At 27.9% G+C, this 18,456-nt stretch overlaps 4 protein-coding genes across 4 annotated transcripts; 2 read left to right on the forward strand and 2 right to left on the reverse strand.

The window, feature by feature from the left end:
• Positions 1-4,829: 4,829 nt before the first annotated feature.
• On the reverse strand, positions 4,830-6,206 carry LOC134837291 (uncharacterized). Its single transcript, XM_063852659.1, has 4 exons — positions 5,448-6,206; positions 5,219-5,395; positions 5,000-5,155; positions 4,830-4,943 (listed from the first exon to the last, which is right to left on the reverse strand). The coding sequence occupies exons 1-4, from the start codon at positions 6,204-6,206 to the stop codon at positions 4,890-4,892; spliced, it is 1,146 nt and encodes a 381-aa protein (XP_063708729.1). The 3' UTR covers positions 4,830-4,889.
• A 53-nt stretch (positions 6,207-6,259) lies between these two features.
• LOC134837292 (putative gustatory receptor 28b) lies at positions 6,260-8,445 on the reverse strand. Its single transcript, XM_063852660.1, has 4 exons — positions 8,059-8,445; positions 6,928-7,515; positions 6,698-6,862; positions 6,260-6,325 (listed from the first exon to the last, which is right to left on the reverse strand). The coding sequence occupies exons 1-4, from the start codon at positions 8,443-8,445 to the stop codon at positions 6,260-6,262; spliced, it is 1,206 nt and encodes a 401-aa protein (XP_063708730.1).
• Positions 8,446-9,221: 776 nt separating this feature from the next.
• On the forward strand, positions 9,222-10,471 carry LOC134827034 (protein PDF). The gene is made up of 2 exons (XM_063839563.1): positions 9,222-9,376; positions 10,080-10,471. The coding sequence occupies exons 1-2, from the start codon at positions 9,269-9,271 to the stop codon at positions 10,269-10,271; spliced, it is 300 nt and encodes a 99-aa protein (XP_063695633.1). The 5' UTR covers positions 9,222-9,268; the 3' UTR covers positions 10,272-10,471.
• Positions 10,472-11,093: 622 nt separating this feature from the next.
• LOC134830625 (Golgi pH regulator) lies at positions 11,094-12,898 on the forward strand. Its single transcript, XM_063844172.1, has 3 exons — positions 11,094-11,238; positions 11,317-11,989; positions 12,048-12,898. Exons 1-3 carry the CDS (start codon positions 11,197-11,199, stop codon positions 12,683-12,685), a joined length of 1,353 nt encoding a protein of 450 aa, XP_063700242.1. The 5' UTR covers positions 11,094-11,196; the 3' UTR covers positions 12,686-12,898.
• The last annotated feature ends 5,558 nt before the right edge of the window (positions 12,899-18,456 follow it).

The raw sequence follows: 18,456 nt of genomic DNA on the forward strand, positions 1-18,456 counted from the left end.
TAACTCAATAGGAGTGTTTTTGTTTGATTTATGCAATTTTAATTCAATAATGCTTTTTTGATTTTTAAAAAAATAATAAAAATTTATATTATATGCATATTTACAAATTTAATTATATAATAAAAATTATATAAAAATAAATGAATAATTTAAATTATTAGAAAAAATTTTTAAAGTTATTTGGTCAAAAAAATAATTTCATATTGAATTTATTAAAAATTTATAAAAATATTTAATTTTAATTATTATTTTAGTAATTGATAAAATTTAAGATTTATTATTATAAAATATATTATTTATTATTATTATAATTTAAATTTATTTTTTTTAAATTCAAAACTAAAAGTTTTTAACAAGAAAAAAAAATCTTTATGTAACTTGTTCAACTTTAACTTACGTCTGAAAAATTACTTGAAATTTTAATCTAATGTGACATTAACAGCTTAAGATTATTTCATTCTTGATTTCTTGTTTGAGATTCTTTAAAAAAAAATTTTCAACAAAAATAAACTACTTTGCTTTGAAATATATCACGAAAAAAATCACATTCATTTTCTCTCCTTCTACTGCATTATTTTTCATTCTGTTTTTTTTTTTTTTTTGTTTTTTCTTTCCTTTTATCAGCTGAAAGTTTCCCCCATTGAACACATGAAGAAAACCGTACGTGACCAAAAATTAAATGAGCTCCATCTCGCAAGATACATCGAAAAACAATAAAAAATCGCCTAATAATGTGCCAAACGGACAAATTGCCAAACAGTGAACGAGTCGGTGATATGTGTCAATTCTCACACCTACTTAACAAAAAAAAAATAAAAAAAAAGGTAACGGTGTAATTTGTTGTTATTTTTCATGCAGTACTAAAAACGAAACAAAACTTAAGAAGATTAGAAAGAAACAAAAAGGGAAAATGAAGTTTAAAAACTTTTAATGTCGCACGATTTTCGAAGACAATGTTTGACAAGAAGCAGGTCAGTACAACAGAAAAAACAACAAATTCATTAATTTTTTATCCCGAGCACATCTATTCCATCGAATGTCGTAATTTAAATGTCACTTTAGATTTTAATGACATAGTTAAAGCAAATAAACCATTATTCATACTCAAAGTTGGAAGAGATTTTCGTAGCAAAAAAAAAAGGATAACACCATAAATATTTAAAATTGGTCCTTTTGTCGAAGTTTAAGTCTCTTCTATAAATGTTTTTATTGTCTCTGTCGTCTTCGACACACACAGAAAGGACAAATCTTAGCTAAGGTGATACTCGTTATCTCTTTATTGGATCCACTCGTTTTTGTTTCATTTTACTTTTGTTGACATTTCGATTTGTATAAATCATTTAGAAAGGTTTTTATAACAAAAATGTCCGTTTTGCCGATCTCTATCTCGCAAAGTGAAAGCGATTTTACTAATAAATAGCCTCAATAATGAACGAAAATCATATCCAGTGAAATTCAATTAGTTTGTACTTCATTGCCATGTTCAACAACCGAAAACATTTGCATCGCATGTTAGCTCCCACAAAATTTCATCTGAATATTAATTTAATGACATTACATTCGAAAATGACTGTATCATCATGCGAAATTTCCATTTTCAACTTTTTGGGGCACAAATTAAAGATTTTGTTTCGTACATGCCGAATTTATGCAAAATTTGTGGAAAATTTCTCGTTACATCATCGATATGTGTGAGGAAATTTTTGGCGTTGCATAGATACGCACAAAAACCAAATTTTAGCTGCAATTGGCCGTGGAATATGTTGTCATGCATAAAACAAGATAATCTGTTACGCTTCACGCCTCTCAAAATGTTCTTTGGAAACACATTTTTGATTGCGCCGCAAATTTTCCGTCGTAAATGCCGAGAAATTTCCAGGTCATCATGTTACCCGAGCGACGTGTTGTGTCAAAATTTGCAGTGATTTCAATAAAATTCCTAATAAATAATGAAAAAACAAAAGTCAGTTGTGTTAGTGACGGAAGTGAAGCCCGATGAAAAGGAAAAGAAGCCAGAAACAAAAGAAAATTCGACAACAAAAAAAGAAATTCATTCAAAAAATGAGAAAAATAAAAGACGAGCATCGTCCTTGGCACCAAAAAGACCTGAACGGCTTTCGGATGGAGGTTATAATTGTAAGCGACGAAATAAATCAATTGCTCAAGTACAACGTTTTTACAATCAGCCAATCAAGAAGAGGAAAAAATATAGAGCGAGGAAGAGAACGAGGCAATTAGCGTTACCGAAGTTGAGGTAAAATTTTATTTTTATTTGAATTATTATGAAAATTGTTTTTTTTTAGGAAGTTATTGAACGCTAAAGAAGAATATTTTCACATAATTGAAGCGAAACATCGAGAAAATTTTGATAAATTGATCGAAAAGACACTTTTGACGATCTATTCGAAGCTTGCAAAAGCAGAAATGCCTCAGAAAGAGTAAGTTTTTGAAAGAAGTTTTAAAGAAATTATTTCAAACCTATGGCTTCAGTATCTCGCCTCATAAAAAAAATCTTAAAAATTAATATTTTTTGAGCTTTTCCTACTTTTAAATTTTTTTTTAAAATATTTTTATTCATTTATTGATTTAATCATTTATTTATTTGTTTTATTTATTTATTAATTTATTTTATTTATTTATTTATTTATTTTTTAAAGTTATTTTTTGCATACATATTTCATATTTAAATAAATATTTTTGCAAATTTATTTTTAAATTTTTTTTTTATTTTAAATATTAATAATTTTTTTTAAAATAATTAAAAATAATTTTTAAAATTTAAAAATAATTTTTTTGTATTTTAAATTTTTACAGAAAATATATAATTAAAAAAAATTAATAAATATTATTACATTAAGTTAATTTAATTAATATTATCAAATGAATTAAAAATAAATTGAATATTTCAATTAATTTTTATTTTTTTATTAATTTAAATTAAATTTTAGACCTTCCCCAAAGAAATGGACTGAAGAAGATTGGAAATCCCATGACGCTTGGTTAGAAACTCGAGCGAAACCCAAAGCCGAACACAAACCTGAACCCATAAAACGTTGCCGAGAGGCCTTAGAGAAACTTTTACCTCGTTGCGAGTCGCTGGCACAACCAAAAAACCCCGTTGAAAAGTTCAACGTCGACGATTGCGAACAATTTTCCGATCCAATAACCAAAATTAAAGCCCCTACCAAAGAAATTGATTACGAAAATCATCCGTGGTATCAATTCCTGAAGGACCAAGTTGCACAATTGAATGAAGAAGGCGCCGAAAGACGACAAGAAATCGAAGACATGAGAAACCCGCAACCACTTCCGCCATTGAGAAGCCAGGGAAAACGAATGTCATCGCAGGAAATGTTCTGCAAGGCAATTATTCGAGCATCGGTGAGAGCAGCTTTAAAGAGTTTAGAAAAGACAGAACAAGAAAAACGAGAAATTGAGGAACGCTATCGAAAAATTGTTGATAGAAAATGGTTAAAAATCCCTCCGTCGGAACGGACTCAAATTCTGGCTTGTCCCGCAAATCGCTTTTTAGCTGTCGATATTCAAGAAAAGGAAGAATATGAAGCAGCGATGAAACGATATCAAAGAGCAATTACAGCTGAATTTAGTAAAAAACGCTTGAAAAAGCTGAAAAAATTAATGAAAATTCCAAAATGGATGAAAGAATTGACGAAAAAGGAAGAAATTGAGTTCATTGAAGCTCTCAAAAGATACCAAGCAGCTTGTAACCGCAAACGTTTACGAGAAAAACCTTCGCCAAGGATACAAAAATTGGCAAAATTAACAAAAAGACTTCTCTATCAACATCGTTATTGGTATTACGAGTGGCTAGACCGAGAAGAAACTTATAAAAGTTATTTTGAGCCAAAACGGAGTGCTTTGACATACAGAAGTAAGTAATTTTATTCAACTTTCATACAATTTTTCACCAAAAATCAACTTTTTTTAGTGCCAAAGCAAAGTCGCTTACAAATCCTTTCACTGCCAAGAAACCCTAAACCGAAAATTGCTCGAGAATGGATGTTTTAGCATTTTATGAACCAAAAAATAAAAATAAAGAAGCCACAAAAATGTCTCATCTCGCTGTTTTTTCGGTACAAAATGCCCATGAAAAATTATTTCTGCATTAAAACAAAATTTTTATAACTAAATAAGCGGAATATGATATCCACAAAGGTGGAATAAATAACATGAAAAACCATATGGGAATCAACAAAATATTATAAACCACTTGAAAAGCAGCAACGGTCATGGTTAGCTAGACTTTATTCACGGAATCAAAAAATTAAATGCTGACTAATTCTTTTTTCCTCTTAAAAAAAAGGTCAAGGAACTGTGAAAAAACAACTAAAAAAAATATTTTTGTAATTAAAAAATTCTTGTAATTTATGAAAATTTACATTTTTGTGGATCATTTGAGAAAATTATTAAATAACGAATGTTTTTATCATCATAAATTCTCAAAAAGGATAAAACAACCACAGATATCCTTTTGCTGAGGTGCCATCTGTGCTTTCAATTTGATATTATTTGTCCCAAAGTTTATTGTACAAAATAATTTTATTGAAAATTTGAAGTAGGAAAATCGTTTTTGTGAAAAATTTTTTAATTTTCTTAAAATTTTTGAATTTTTTGAGCATTTTACGTTAAAATTTTTAATTTTTTTCAAAAAAATCTCATCAAAATTTAATTTTTTCTTAAATTTAACGTTAAATTATTTGATATTAACATAAATTTTCTTCATTTTTTTCAGTTAAACAACAATTTTACACAGAAGACCTTGAAAAATATCATTGAAAGATGTAAGAAACGTGCAACAGCATTCACAAGTGTCCTACAAATATCATTGCAATAATGCAGAATGACGTTATTTTCACGTGTCTTCCGTTTTAAGTGTCAAACTGGATCAAAATTATCAAGTACATTGTTCCTGAACCAAGAAGCTACAAAGAAAATTCATGAAAAAATTTAAAAAGAATTAAAAATTTACAAATTTTACTCCAAAAAACAGCTCCCAATTATAATCGAAGAATCCAGAAGTAACAATTGGAGGTCTGTGCAGCAATTGTTGTGAAAAAACTCGTAATTTATCGACATTTTCTGAGTTTGGTGAGAGATTTATTGCTTTGTGAACTACCATTGCCGTCTTTTTTCCCTAAAAAAATTATTTTTGAATCAAATTTTAATTAAAATTTATATTTTTTATCATTTTTCTTACAGTATTTGTTAATTTACTGGCAATGTAGAACACGCCAATGACGAAAGATGTGTAGTAAATATTCCAAATGAACGTAAGAAGAGCCATTCCAACATTTGATGGTCCTTGCATGAGATGAAAAAGTTGAAAAATGCAGAAAACTGTGAAGATAAAAGCATTTGCCACGGGAGCGTTTATCTGAAAAATGTCAAAAAATTAATTTTTATTAAAATTTTAGTAAGAAAATTACCTGAAACGCAAAAGTTTCGTTCACCGCATCAACATTATCACCCATTTGATCGTGTAATTTTGCTAATTTGGTACAAACATGTCCCAATCCCGGCTTTAACGACAAAGGTTTCTTCACAAAGTACATTTTCATCGTTTGGTTAATCGCCTTGTAGCGTTTTTCCAAAGTCGCCATGATAAAAATAAAGTTTGACATGTAAACGCTGTAAGTTATTGTCACTCCGACATACAAAAAAGCGACTCTATCCGGCAAAGTTTCGATTTTATATTTTTCTCTCAGGACCCAACAAGCTCCATAAAGCAAAAGTTGCGCAATGAATGTCGCAAAAACAATCGTAACATGCACAACGAGCTCTCGCCGGTAATTTATTTGATGTCCCAATTTGATAAGTTCATCATCGATCGCTTGAATACCTCGACTAATGGCACAAATTTTCACCCGATTCACGTAATTAGAGGCAACAATGACAACTGCCGTGATGTTGCACAGAAGAACACTCACGTTCAAGCCGATATCGAGGATCGCGGTGTCACTGATGGGACTTGCAGCGAGTTGAGATGTCTTCCAAAGGACTGTGAGGCATAAAATTGCAAAATACACGACAAATGCGATGAGAGGAAAGGTGAAATCCATGCTGGAAATTTGAATTTTTGCATTTTCCCTTGAAACGGGAGCGTATCCGAGGAGTTTTGTGAGGTAAAAAATTGGACGCCATGTGTCGATGTAATTTGTTGGATACCAAAATGACGATTGATACATTTTACTCATAATAATTAGTGACGTCACGAGTGTCAATTAATTAAGGTAAGTGCTTAAATATTCTTGACGGTCTCAAATTGGATCAAAATTACGATAAATGTAATAAAAGCGCTTGACATCTAAAAGAAAAAATGCATTAAAATTTTTTTAAATGTCAAATTTCGAGAAATTTTAATTATTTTCGTTGAAAAAAGTTCTTTTACGTCAAATTTATTTTTTAATTGAAAAATTATCAATCAAAAAGTCAATTAATTGACAATAAAATTGATTTAAGTGAAGATTTCACTTAAATTTTCTTAAAAATTAAATTAAAAAAATAAATTAAAAATAAAAAAAAATATTAAAAATTTTTAAAAATAAATTTTTAAAATATTATTAAAAATTTTTAAAAAATTAAAAATTATTTTAAAATTTTTTTAAATTTAAAAATATATTTTTCTTGATAAAATCATTAAATTGAAGTTCAAAAAAATTAATTTAATTTTTTTTACCCCCAAAAGCAACGAATAATCAATGACAAACAATCCACAGGACACAACTGGCTTCCGATGTTGAATTTGCTGCACAAAGTACCGCATTCGTCGAACAACTGAACAATAATTCCTCGGATCCAGTTGATTAATTGTGTTATGAACTTTAATCGCCATATCCTCACTCTAAGTAAATTAACGTAATTAATTTAGAAATTAATTCAATTTAATTAAATTAAACAAAAACTCACCAATTCCAATATTTTACTTGCATTATGAACAATTATTACGACGAGAACTATCAACCAAACCAACCACAGGACATTCATGAGGGTTTTGATGAGATCCTCCGTGTTGTAATCAAAAAACAACAAATACCCTTGAAACGCTACGAAAATCAAGTAACACATAAAAGTCGTGAAAAATGGAATCATTTGCACAGAAAAAAGTCGATTTCCCAATTCCAAGATTTCTGAGACCTCATTGTGTAAAATTGAAATTTTTATTATTGAGTTTTCGAGTTCTTCGGAGGTTTGTTTCTTCATTACTTGAGAATTTGTTCGTTTTTCGAGAACGACGTTGAGTACATGAAAGCGATTGCAAATGACTTGCAACCAGATGATAAAGTGTGAAATGAAGACGAAATATGCCAAGCAGACTATGAAGTAGCATAGGAGGAAGTACCATTCCTTGAAGAAATTGAAGTCCGTGATGTAAAGAAACATGAAGATGGAACTAGTTGCGTTGAAGAAAGTTGATCCAAAGCCATAAAGCATGTAAATGTAGAGACGTTTTTTGATGGGCACCATGTCGAGAGTTTCATTTAAGTCGTAGTAGAGCTGAAAAAAAATAATTATTTATTATTTATTCATTAATTTTTATTTTAAAATATGTGTAGCTGAAATGTTCAAAATTAATAATTATTAAATTTATTTTTTTATTTATTAATTTTATTTATTTAAATTATTTTTTTTACTTTTTTTCATAAAAAAATTATTATAAAATTTTATTTTTATTTAATTATTTAATAAGTTTCAAAAGTCAAAATTTTCTCAAATTTTAAAATTTTAGTTTGATTTGGAAAAAAATTCTATATTTTTTTATCTTTTTTTATGATTATTTTTTTTTTGAACAAAAAATAAATAAATACCTAAATCGAAAAATTTAAAAAAAAAAATTTAAAGTAATACAATTTTAAACTAAAAATCATTTAAATAAATTTTAAATTTAATTTAATAAATTTTACGATTTTTTTCTAATTTTTGTGTTTATTTAATAATTTTTTAAATTATATTTTTTTTTTAGATTTTTTTCACAAAATTTTATAAAAATATGAAAATTTTAGTAAAAACTATATAAATAAATTAAAAATTTTTACTTACATTCACATCCCATTCCTCCACCATATTAAACATTTTACAAATTTTCTTGCGATTAATTATATTCATGATAGGACAACCAGCTGCCATCAAAACTCCACAAAATGTTATCAAAATGTTTCCCATATTCGATAAAAATGACCGCGACATGGCAAATAGAATCCGATAGTGATAATTTTGCATACTAAAATAAGTGTAAATGACACAGCATGTCACGAAGCACAAAGCATCTTTGATCGTTATTTTCACAGACATCAATGGAGAATTTTTATCCGCATGATACAAATAAAAAGGCGTAAAACCACAAAAACGTCGAACTTGATGCAAAAGCGCGAAAGTTTCTCGATTAGTGACGAGACGTTTTTTCGATGGAAATTCAATGCTGCTCATTTTGGATCTAACTAAAAATGAAAAAAAAACAAAAAATTAAGGTAACCAAAGATAATCCAATTATCTAATGTAATCAGATAAGAATCTAGTTTTGTAATTTTTTTACGGGGGCTTTTATGAATGAATGATGTGTCATGAACAGAGACAATGAAGAATTTTTTACGTCATATTAGTGGTTTAAAAGAAAAATATGCATCTAAAAATAGCAAAAAAAGAAAAAAATTGCACGCGTGATCGATTTTATTCGTTTTTGACATCACAGCCTCTCCTCAATTTCAAAGAATTCCAGAAGTTTCTGCCAAAGTTTATTAAAAAACGAAAAAAATCACATCGAATGACCTTTTCTCGGAAAAAAAATTCCATTCAAATGCGTATGAACTTGACTTATTTAGCAAACAATTAATTAAAACAGAAACGTTTACCGTGACATATGCTCTCCATGCAATAAATTCTTGAATGAAAACACGTTTATGATCCTTATATCAACACACAATATTACTTTTTGTCGACCTTATTACGTTTCATATCGTCGTCGATTGTTTCGTTACGTCCACAACGAACCAATTTACCTATATGGAAAAATAAAATAAAATAAAAAAAATATCTGCAATTGACAATATTAGGTTTTTTTTTTATTAGAAAAGTATTTATCTTTCATTTTGTATGAAGAATAGGGGAAATTTTTATCATGTCGACAGATGTATGGATTGGAAAAACTTGGCGATCAGTATATAATTCGAGTGGATTTGCAACAGTAAATCAGTTCTCTCTTGGATTTCAAAGTTAAAAAAATACAAAGAAATAAAAAAAACAATAAATAAAAATGGATAAAAGTGCAATTTTTGGGATATTAGCTGTTTTGTTGTGCGTTTGTGCAACAATGAGCTTTGCTAGCCCAACACCTGATGAGGAACATTATTTCGATAAAGAGGTTAGTTGAGTTATTTTTGGAAGCAGAAGATAAAGTGACTCAATAAATAATTGTGAAAAAGTGGAAAAAGTGATTTATTTTTGAAAAATTTAATGAAAATTATACTTTAATTTTCGACAAAAAATAAGAAATCAAAACCGGTTAAAAAGGCAAAATATTTTTTTAAGCTACATTTATTTAATTTTATTTAAAAATAAAATTTATTCTGTGCAAAATTATTCATTTCAAATCAATTTCGCAAAAATTGCGAAAAATCAGTGAAAAACAGTTAATTTAAGCTATTTTTAAAGAGGAAAAAAATATTGAAAATTTTTATTAAAATTAAAAAATGTAAAAATTTAAAATTTTTCGAATTGTTATTATTTTTTTTGAGTCAAAACCTTTTTTTGCTCAAAATGTTTTATAATATTATAAATTAAATAAATGACGTGTTTGCCATTTTATTCTGTAGAAATGAACTCCCTCATAGAAGAGGAACCCCTGCTGATAATAAACTGTTGAAAATGTCACATTTTGCGTAGTTTTCGTGCAGATAAAAAATTTGCGACGTCATTTTAGAAATTTTCAATAATATATTTTTTAATAAATTTTCTTGAATTCGATTTATATAAAAAAAATTTTTTTAAAGAATTTTCATGAATCGCACGTTTTCTTTCACGAGCAACTTTTTGATGATTTTTTTTTCATTTTTTGCCAATTTCAGGACGTAAAAGAGCTTGCTGCTTGGTTATCAACCCTCGGACGACCAATGTACAACAATTACAACCATCTCCCGCCTTGCCGCCCATATTACATGGATACGCAATACTTGAGTGCCCCAATGCCGAAACGCAACTCGGAGCTAATCAACTCTCTCCTCAGTCTCCCAAAGACCATGAGCGATGCTGGAAAGTAAATTCCAATAAAAAAAAAATACTAAAAAAAATGTAAAAAGTTAGGCTGGCAGTTTATTGATATTCTCTCTCATTCTCTCTCTATTTCTATCCTTGTGAAAATGATACCAAAAATATTTAAAGTAAACCCATAAAAATATTATTAAAAATAAAAACTCAGCGAAATTTTATTTTTCAATAAAAAAAATCTCATTTGACGCTGTAAACGAATTAATTGTTTTTGATTATTTTGCTTTTTATTTTAATCAAAATATTTTTTAATTTTTTTTTTATTTTAAGTATTTTTTTGTTAGAAAGCATTTTTTAGCTCAAAGCAACAGAAAACTGAAAAACATACTTTTTTTCTCAATAAACCCATGTAAAGTCGATTTTTTCTCTTTCGTTATTAAAGTTCAGGCTATTTTTTTTGAAAAAATATAAAAAATCAAAAAAAAAAAATTGCTAAAATTCTAAAATATATAGGAAATCGAAAAAAATATTTAATTTTCTCAATATATTTTTCACTAATTTTTTTGAAAAAGCAACAATAAAAAAATATGAAGAGAGCTTTGGAGGTCCTTTATTTTAGATCCTGAGACTCTATAACAAACTACCAGTCGTCGCCATATAAAAAAAGATCATGAGTCGGCTGAAAGTGATAACTGTCCCAGCATACAGAAAAAAAATCCTGCACATGCTAACTGGGGCGGCAGGATTTTTTTCTGTGAGTTGGGTCATATCACTTTCATTCGTCTCAAACAGCTGATCGCCCCAGTATACAGACAGAAAATTCACAATGTGCACTGGGCTATCCTGATTTTTTGTTTGAATCAGCAGTGGCGACTTTGAGCCTTTGTTGTGATATGGCAAAATGCCGAATTTTCTGAATTTTCCACAGAATTTCGAGGAAAAATAACCCAAATTTAGTGCAGAGACACTCGAACAACGATGGGTTTCATTGAAGATTCGTTAATTATTTTCATTTCACAGGTAATTACGACTCTGCCCAAAAACACGACATTGTTTTGATTTCGCTTACCAAATGTTATTTTAATTATTTTATTTTAGGTTTGCTTTTTCGCTGGAGGATGGATCTTCTTTGGCAAGCAACTGTTCCGCAACTACGAAGTTCGCAACAATTTCGTTCAATTGATTTTTTCTACGACACTTGCACTCTCGACAACCATGTTTGAGCTGATAATTTTCGAAATTATTGGTTTTTTGGACTTGTCTTCGCGTTTTTTCCACTGGCGATTCAACTTAGCGTTGTTACTGTTCCTCGTCATCGCGCTAATTCCGTTCTACATTGCCCATCAGTGCATTAGCAATATACAATTTGTGCCAATTCGATGGCGATTCCCACTCACCTGGCTCTGTTTCTTCATTTATTTGTACGGATTCTGGCGAATTGGGGACTCGTTCCCGCTGTTAAGTGCCTCAAAGGGAATTTTCACGATCGAACAGGCTGTTTCGCGGATCGGCGTGCTCGGGGTGACTGTCATGGCAGTACTTTCGGGCTTTGGTGCTGTGAATTATCCATATACGAGCATGAAAATCTTCATTCGACCGGTATCGAACAGCGATATCCTCAATACCGAACGAAAATTGATGCAAACGATGGAGATGATTTTGGCAAAGAAGAAACGAATCGCTCTGGATCGCAGGAAGAACAAGTCAAACATATCAAAACCCGGAATTTGGGGCATGTTGAGCTCTGTGGCGAATAATGTTTCGGGCGAAAGTAAGTTTTATTGAAGAATTTTCCCTAAAAATGTCTTAAAATTGAATTTTTTTCGTAGATATTGGTCAACTCAAACTCGAAATAGCAGCTTTGGAAGAAGTTTCACGTCAACTCTTTCTCGAAGTGCACGATTTACGGACGATGCAAGAACGCGAACGTTGGGCCAATACCCTGCAAGGGAAATATTTCAACATTTTAGGACATTTTTTCAGTCTGTACTGTCTCTACAAGATCTTCATGTCGACAATTAACATAATTTTCGATCGTGTCGGCAAAAAAGACGCCGTTACGCGAGGCATTGAGATCGCCGTTCATTGGTGTGGCTTCGAAATGGATGTCGCTTTTTGGTCGCAGCACGTTTCCTTCTTTCTTGTCGGTTGCATCGTTGTGACGTCGATTCGTGGACTCCTACTGACCCTCACGAAATTCTTCTACAAAATTTCATCGAGCAAATCGTCGAATATTATTGTGCTTGTGATGGCGCAAATCATGGGCATGTACTTTTGCTCATCGGTTCTGCTCATGAGGATGAATATGCCGGCGGAATATCGCGTTATCATCACCGAAGTGCTCGGCGGACTGCATTTTAACTTCTACCACCGATGGTTCGACACAATTTTCCTCATCAGCTCGCTCGCCACGATTGTTGTGCTCTATCTGCTGCACAAGCCAAATAAACAGGAACAAGACTTTTAAACGGAAACACGTAAAAAATGTGATCACGGAGTTTCATTTTATATACGGAATGAAGTTCTGCAAAAATAATTTCTTTTTTATTATTCCAATAAAAAATTATTAAACAAAAAACTAATCATAACCCAATTGATTGTATTTCTAAACAAATGTTATAATACCTAATGTAATTGATTTAAATTTATTTAAAAAAAATATTAAATTAAATTAGCGAGACTTTATTTGTAAATAAATAAATAAAAAAAATGTAATAAATAAATTACTAGTTCAAAATGTTACGAAAGTTGGTTTCAATCAAAAGTTTTACATTGAACGCCAAATTTTTACCGTTTTTCCCTTTTTATTTTGAAATTAGGTCAACGAAAACACGCAAAATTGTTGGTTTTGGGAGAATTTCATTCAGTTTTTTTCACCTTCGGTTATAGCTTTTAATGCATTTTATATGAAAAGTGCTTCAACATGGTAAACATTGTCCGTCTTTTGAAAAATAAAAATAAAATAAATTAAAATAAAAAAAATAAAATAAATTAAATTTAATTAATTAAAATAAAAACAAAATTAATAATAAAATTTTTAAATTTAATTTGATTTAATTTAAAAATTTTAATTTATTTTTTTCATTAAAAAAATAGGTATTTAAACTATTAAATTTTAATTAATTAAGCCTTGAAAAAAAATAAATAAAAAAATATTAATTTCTTTATTTTGTAAATTTATTTTTTTTTAATTTTTAAATAATATTAATAAAAAAGAAAATTTAAATTTAATTTAGTTTTAAAATTTGTTTATTAAATTTTTTATTAAAATTTCCCTGAAAATTTCAGAGTGACCCATAGACTTTTTTGTTATATTAAAAAAATAAATATTTTTGAAAAAAAGTCTTATATTTATGCGAAACTTTTAACAAAGTTATTAAATTTAATAAATAAAAATAGTTAAATATTTTATTTAATTTAAAAATTTTAATTAATATTATGGTAAAAAAAATTGAAATTAAAATAACTATAAAAACTAGAAATTTTGAAAGAAACAGTTGATTTTTTTAGAGAAATATTAAAATTAAATTTTGAATAAATTAAAAAAAAATCAAAATTAATTTAAAATTTCATTATAGGGCTTAGTTCAATTTTAAAGCAATTTATTGACTTTTTGTGTGAAAAAAAAATAAAAAATAATTAAATTAAATAAATGATAAAAAAATTAATAAAAGAAAAAATCTGCAAAAAAACTACAAAACTCGCACAAGTCATAAAAAAAAATTTCCCACAAAAATTATCATAAAAAAACATCATGTTCTTATTAAGTGCTTCATTTATTGTCACGCCACAACTCACAAGTCTCAACATTCTAAATATAGTGAAGCAGCCAAAATATCTGTTAATAGCGACTCAAGAGTTGTCTAAGTGCATAAAAATAACACAGGAAGGAGACACGCAATAAAGACATTACCATTAAATGTAATAATTTTTCTCTCCCAAACTTACCCAAAAAAAAAAAAAATAACGAGAAAAATATTTTAAATTATTTTCCAGCAAACCATTTAAAAATTCCACGAAATTCAAGGAGTCATGAGTTTTTTTTTTTTTCATTAATCACAATTAATTAACGCGCCGCCTCAAACTCGCTGGACTATAAAATTCCATCCGTTTGACAGTCAGACGACACACACACCTTCAAATGTATTTCCGAATGAAATGAAAAGCTACAAATGAAAACAAAAAACTGAAAAAAGGAGCAGCTTTATCGTGTTTTGTGTGAATGGGTATCGCAACTTGTTTACAGCTCTCTTAACAAAAAAAAAAAATAACTAAAATACAGAACGTTTATAATAATTTTATGTGTACGTGCCCTTTTTCCCTCGCTCTCTAACTCGAACATAGCTATAGGTCACAAACAAACCAGGCAACTTGGATACACGTGGCCGCAGTTCCGAACGTGCACACACAGCGAAACTTACGCGAGTTTCCAAGCGCGGCGCGCCAATGTATCCAAGTTAACAATACACTCCGTCAGTATTCGCTTACTGACACAGTTGTGGTTCAGGTGCTTTTTTAAATTTATCCTTTTTCAACAATTTTTCGTGCATTTTTCGTCGTTGCGAAACCGGAAGTGCTTAAATAAAAATTTTTAAATACGGATAATTTTTGCCGACACCTTCAACGGCGCACGATGGACAGCAACAAGTCAAAAATTGTGAAACAATTTGTGTTAAATAATAATTGCAACAAGTGTACAATGCAGTTGCAGCAATAAAAACGTCACTCCATGACATGATAAACGCGTGTGTGTGTATGTTTGATGGGAAACAGCATCGTGTGAAAAAAATTATTTAAATAAAATACAAAAAAAAAAAAATCAAAGAGAAAATTATGCAAATGAATAAAATGGGTTGTGTACATTTAAATAATTGATATATTTTATTAGAATATTGTTATTGATAAGTGGATCGATTCAATGTCATCGTACTACAAACAGAAGTGAGTAAAGAGACGACTTTATTGACATAATTTATGAGTTCGATAGATTTTTTTTTGCTCTTCCAAGTAGCGCTAAGTGATGGCAAATGAGTAAATAAATTGTGTACATGAAAGAAAATATTTGAACTTGGCGTTTCACGAATATTTTGTGTCTGACAACACGCTTTTCGCAGGAAATTTTAATTAAAAAATTACAGTTGAAGGTTTTTTTCTGAAAAAAAAATAAATAAAAAAATTTTTCATACGTGACTTAATATTGCCCTTAAAATTATTAAAAGATGACGAGATAAAAAATATATTTAAAAAAAATTCAAATAAAAAAAATTAATGAAGAGCCCACGTAATATTTCCAAGAATTGTTTGTATTTATTTTTCTCGCCCACAAAAAAAGTTATTTGTGTCATTGTGTAATTTTGATTTGTGTAATTTTTTTTTTTTGATGAATTTTTTCGTTTAAATTGTATGACTGGATGTCATCGTTTGAGGATTTTCATACAAAACAGCTGCTTAATATTTCAGAATTTCTCATAAAAAATATAAATTTTTTCACATTTTATTTTTTTTTATTGAAATTTATTTTGAATAAATCCTTTTCTTTTTTTAAATATATTTTAATTTATTTTTTAATTTTTTTAAAAAATTATTTTTAATTTTTATTTATTTTTATTTAATATTAATTTAAAATAAAATAAAAGTAATAATTTTTTTAAATTTTAAAATGACCAATAATTTTATATAAATAATACGGAAAAATTTTTAATTAAAAATTTTAAAAATTCATTAAAAAAATTGAAAAATCTATTAAATTTATTAAAAATATTTTCACAATCTTTCATTTTTTTCAATCCTTTTCTTATTTTTTTACTTTTTAATTTTAAATAATTTTCAATCTAATTTTTTTTTAATTAAATTAAATTTTATTTATTATTTTTAATTATTTATTTTATTTTATTTATTTTTTTTTTTTGATTTATTTATGAAAAAATTATTTACTAAAAATTCTTGAAATTTTGCAGACATTTTTCAATGGAAGCGCCTTGTAATGTATTTTTCACATTTTAAAGTATGTCATATAAAATAAAATCAAATCCGTTCGATTGACTGACATATCGATTATCACATCGGAAACAACCGGGTGTTGTTGACTTTTGCTACAATAAATTTTCACACAACCTTGAACCATTTTTCAGTCTCGTCAAAAAGAGAATTCTTGATATTTTGCTTTGCCTCGTTTTATGATCATAATTTCCTTTTTATTCCAAGAAAAGCAACAAATTCACGACGACATTCTGATTTTTATCAAACAAAGAGGTCTAGTCATAATTTTCCATAAAATATTAATTTTCTCGTGCTTAAGGTGTTAACAGCTACTCGACGTGGAGAGGGCAACTTGAGTCAATGTACTTACTTTTGATTCTCAAACTCTTTGTTTTTTCTCGCATTTTCCACTAAAATGTCGACAAGCAAAGCATCCGGCTCTCTCATAAATAATTTATCACGAGAATTTCGCCTTTTTTCACGTTAATTTTTTACGACAAATCGTGTGAAACGGATTTTTTGTTCGCCACTCCAGCCAAAAATAGCACAAGAGTTGCCCTGAACCACGATGATGATGCAAGTAATCGAACTGATGATGCATGTTCTATTCATTCGATGGCCCACATTTGTAGCGTGACTTTCAAAAATTCAACGAAAAACTTATTTCCTTATCAATAACTACAGATCGTCGTATGCAAAAAAAAAGTTAAACTTTCGTCGTAACAAAACGTATTAGAATGAAAAGAAAATATTTTTTGCCGTTTAAACGTGATGCGATGGAAATTTGTAAGCTTTCCGCTTCAAGAATTGATTTTTCCTCCGAAACACAAGATCTCTGATACAGTTCCTAAGAAACGGATATTTGGTTCCTTTTTACGACGACGACATGCGTGCCTATGGAAATTTCGTTGAAGGTTGAGCTTTCCGTTTCAACCGACCATAAATTCTAATCTTTTCATTCCCAGTTTCGTCAAAAAAAAATTTCGACAGTTGATTAACTTTTTCCGAGGAACGAAGCAATGACGAAGCAACAGCAGGTGCGGTAAATAATTGGTAACTGGAGAATTAGAAACTTTAATCATTAAGAAAAAAGCCATAAAAGTGAAAGAAGGAGAAAAAAATTCATTAATTTCTTGTATGTTTGTAATTCATTAATTTTAAATGAAGTTTCGGCGTGAACTTTACTTACTCGTCAAACTGGAAACATGTACGGAATATGTAAATATTTTGACTCAAAATTTGTATTCAAGGAACCACCTGTTTCAACTTTGAATTGCTAATTTTGCTAGGCTAGACTTGTGTCAGTGCGTCACATATTTGAATGAAATTTTGCTCATATACAGGATGTTTCTGAAAATAAGGGTTATTAAATTTATTAAGGAAAAGGTCAAAATTTTCGACTTCAGTAAAGTAACTTAATTCAAATTATAAAGCTACATTTTTTATTATTTCCAAATACATAAATAAAAAAATTTATTAAAATTATTTAATTTAAATTATTTATGAAATTTTTTTAATTAATTTAATTAAATTAGTAATTATTAACTAATTTTTAAAAAATTAATTTAACTGAAAAATAATTAATTAGGTAATTAAAATCCATAAAAAATAAAAAAAGGGATTATATCTCATTTTATTCTAAAACTTAAACTTAGTTTTAAAATTTTTATTATTTTCAAAAATACATTTTTTTTCAAATATTTATTTAAATTTACTTAATTTATTTAAATGATTTTTTTTCCTAAAATTTGTTAAAAAAATAATTTTTAAAATAATTATTTTTGACTTAAATGTTTCGGTAAATTAATTTTCTAAAGGAATTAATTTTAAAGTATGATACAAATTTTTAAAATAATTAAATCAATATTTAAACTTTAAAAAATTTTAAACTTTTTTTTATTTTTAGGATAATTAAAATTATTTATTTTTAATTTAATTTAATTATTAGTAATCTTCAGAAATAATTGTTTATTATTTTTGAAAATAATAAAATTTTTAAAACTAAGCTTAAGTTTTAGAATTAAATAAGTTAAAAGTTCATTTTTTTATATTTTATAATTTATTATTTAATTTAATTATTTTTTTTCAGTTAAATAATTTTTTAAAATTATTTAACAATTACTAATTTAATTAAATTTATTACAAAAAAAATTAATAATTTAAATTAAATAATTTTATTAATTTTTTAAAAATAAGAAAATAAATTTGTAGCTTTGTATAAATTTGTATTAAGTTACTTAAAAGTCAAATTATGAAAAT

The sequence above is a fragment of the Culicoides brevitarsis genome, chromosome 1, assembly GCF_036172545.1.
Source record: "Culicoides brevitarsis isolate CSIRO-B50_1 chromosome 1, AGI_CSIRO_Cbre_v1, whole genome shotgun sequence".
Classification (NCBI taxonomy): Eukaryota; Metazoa; Arthropoda; class Insecta; order Diptera; family Ceratopogonidae; genus Culicoides; species Culicoides brevitarsis.

What these genes read in the sequence shown, in the direction of transcription:
- LOC134837291 (XM_063852659.1), bottom strand. Translation starts at nt 6,206, where the DNA reads ATGTATCAATCGTCATTTTGGTATCCAACAAATTACATCGACACATGG. An exon ending in CCAGTAAATTAACAAATACT is followed by an intron (nt 5,156 to 5,218) that starts GTAAGAAAAATG and finishes TAATTTTTTTAG; the next exon opens with GGAAAAAAGACGGCAATGGT. An exon ending in ATTGGGAGCTGTTTTTTGGA is followed by an intron (nt 4,944 to 4,999) that starts GTAAAATTTGTA and finishes TTTTCTTTGTAG; the next exon opens with CTTCTTGGTTCAGGAACAAT.
- LOC134837292 (XM_063852660.1), bottom strand. Translation starts at nt 8,445, where the DNA reads ATGAGCAGCATTGAATTTCCATCGAAAAAACGTCTCGTCACTAATCGA. An exon ending in CAAGTAAAATATTGGAATTG is followed by an intron (nt 6,863 to 6,927) that starts GTGAGTTTTTGT and finishes TAATTTACTTAG; the next exon opens with AGTGAGGATATGGCGATTAA. An exon ending in ATTATTCGTTGCTTTTGGGG is followed by an intron (nt 6,326 to 6,697) that starts GTAAAAAAAATT and finishes TTTTTCTTTTAG; the next exon opens with ATGTCAAGCGCTTTTATTAC.
- LOC134827034 (XM_063839563.1), top strand. Translation starts at nt 9,269, where the DNA reads ATGGATAAAAGTGCAATTTTTGGGATATTAGCTGTTTTGTTGTGCGTT. An exon ending in AACATTATTTCGATAAAGAG is followed by an intron (nt 9,377 to 10,079) that starts GTTAGTTGAGTT and finishes TGCCAATTTCAG; the next exon opens with GACGTAAAAGAGCTTGCTGC.
- LOC134830625 (XM_063844172.1), top strand. Translation starts at nt 11,197, where the DNA reads ATGGGTTTCATTGAAGATTCGTTAATTATTTTCATTTCACAG. An exon ending in TAATTATTTTCATTTCACAG is followed by an intron (nt 11,239 to 11,316) that starts GTAATTACGACT and finishes ATTTTATTTTAG; the next exon opens with GTTTGCTTTTTCGCTGGAGG. An exon ending in GAATAATGTTTCGGGCGAAA is followed by an intron (nt 11,990 to 12,047) that starts GTAAGTTTTATT and finishes TTTTTTTCGTAG; the next exon opens with ATATTGGTCAACTCAAACTC.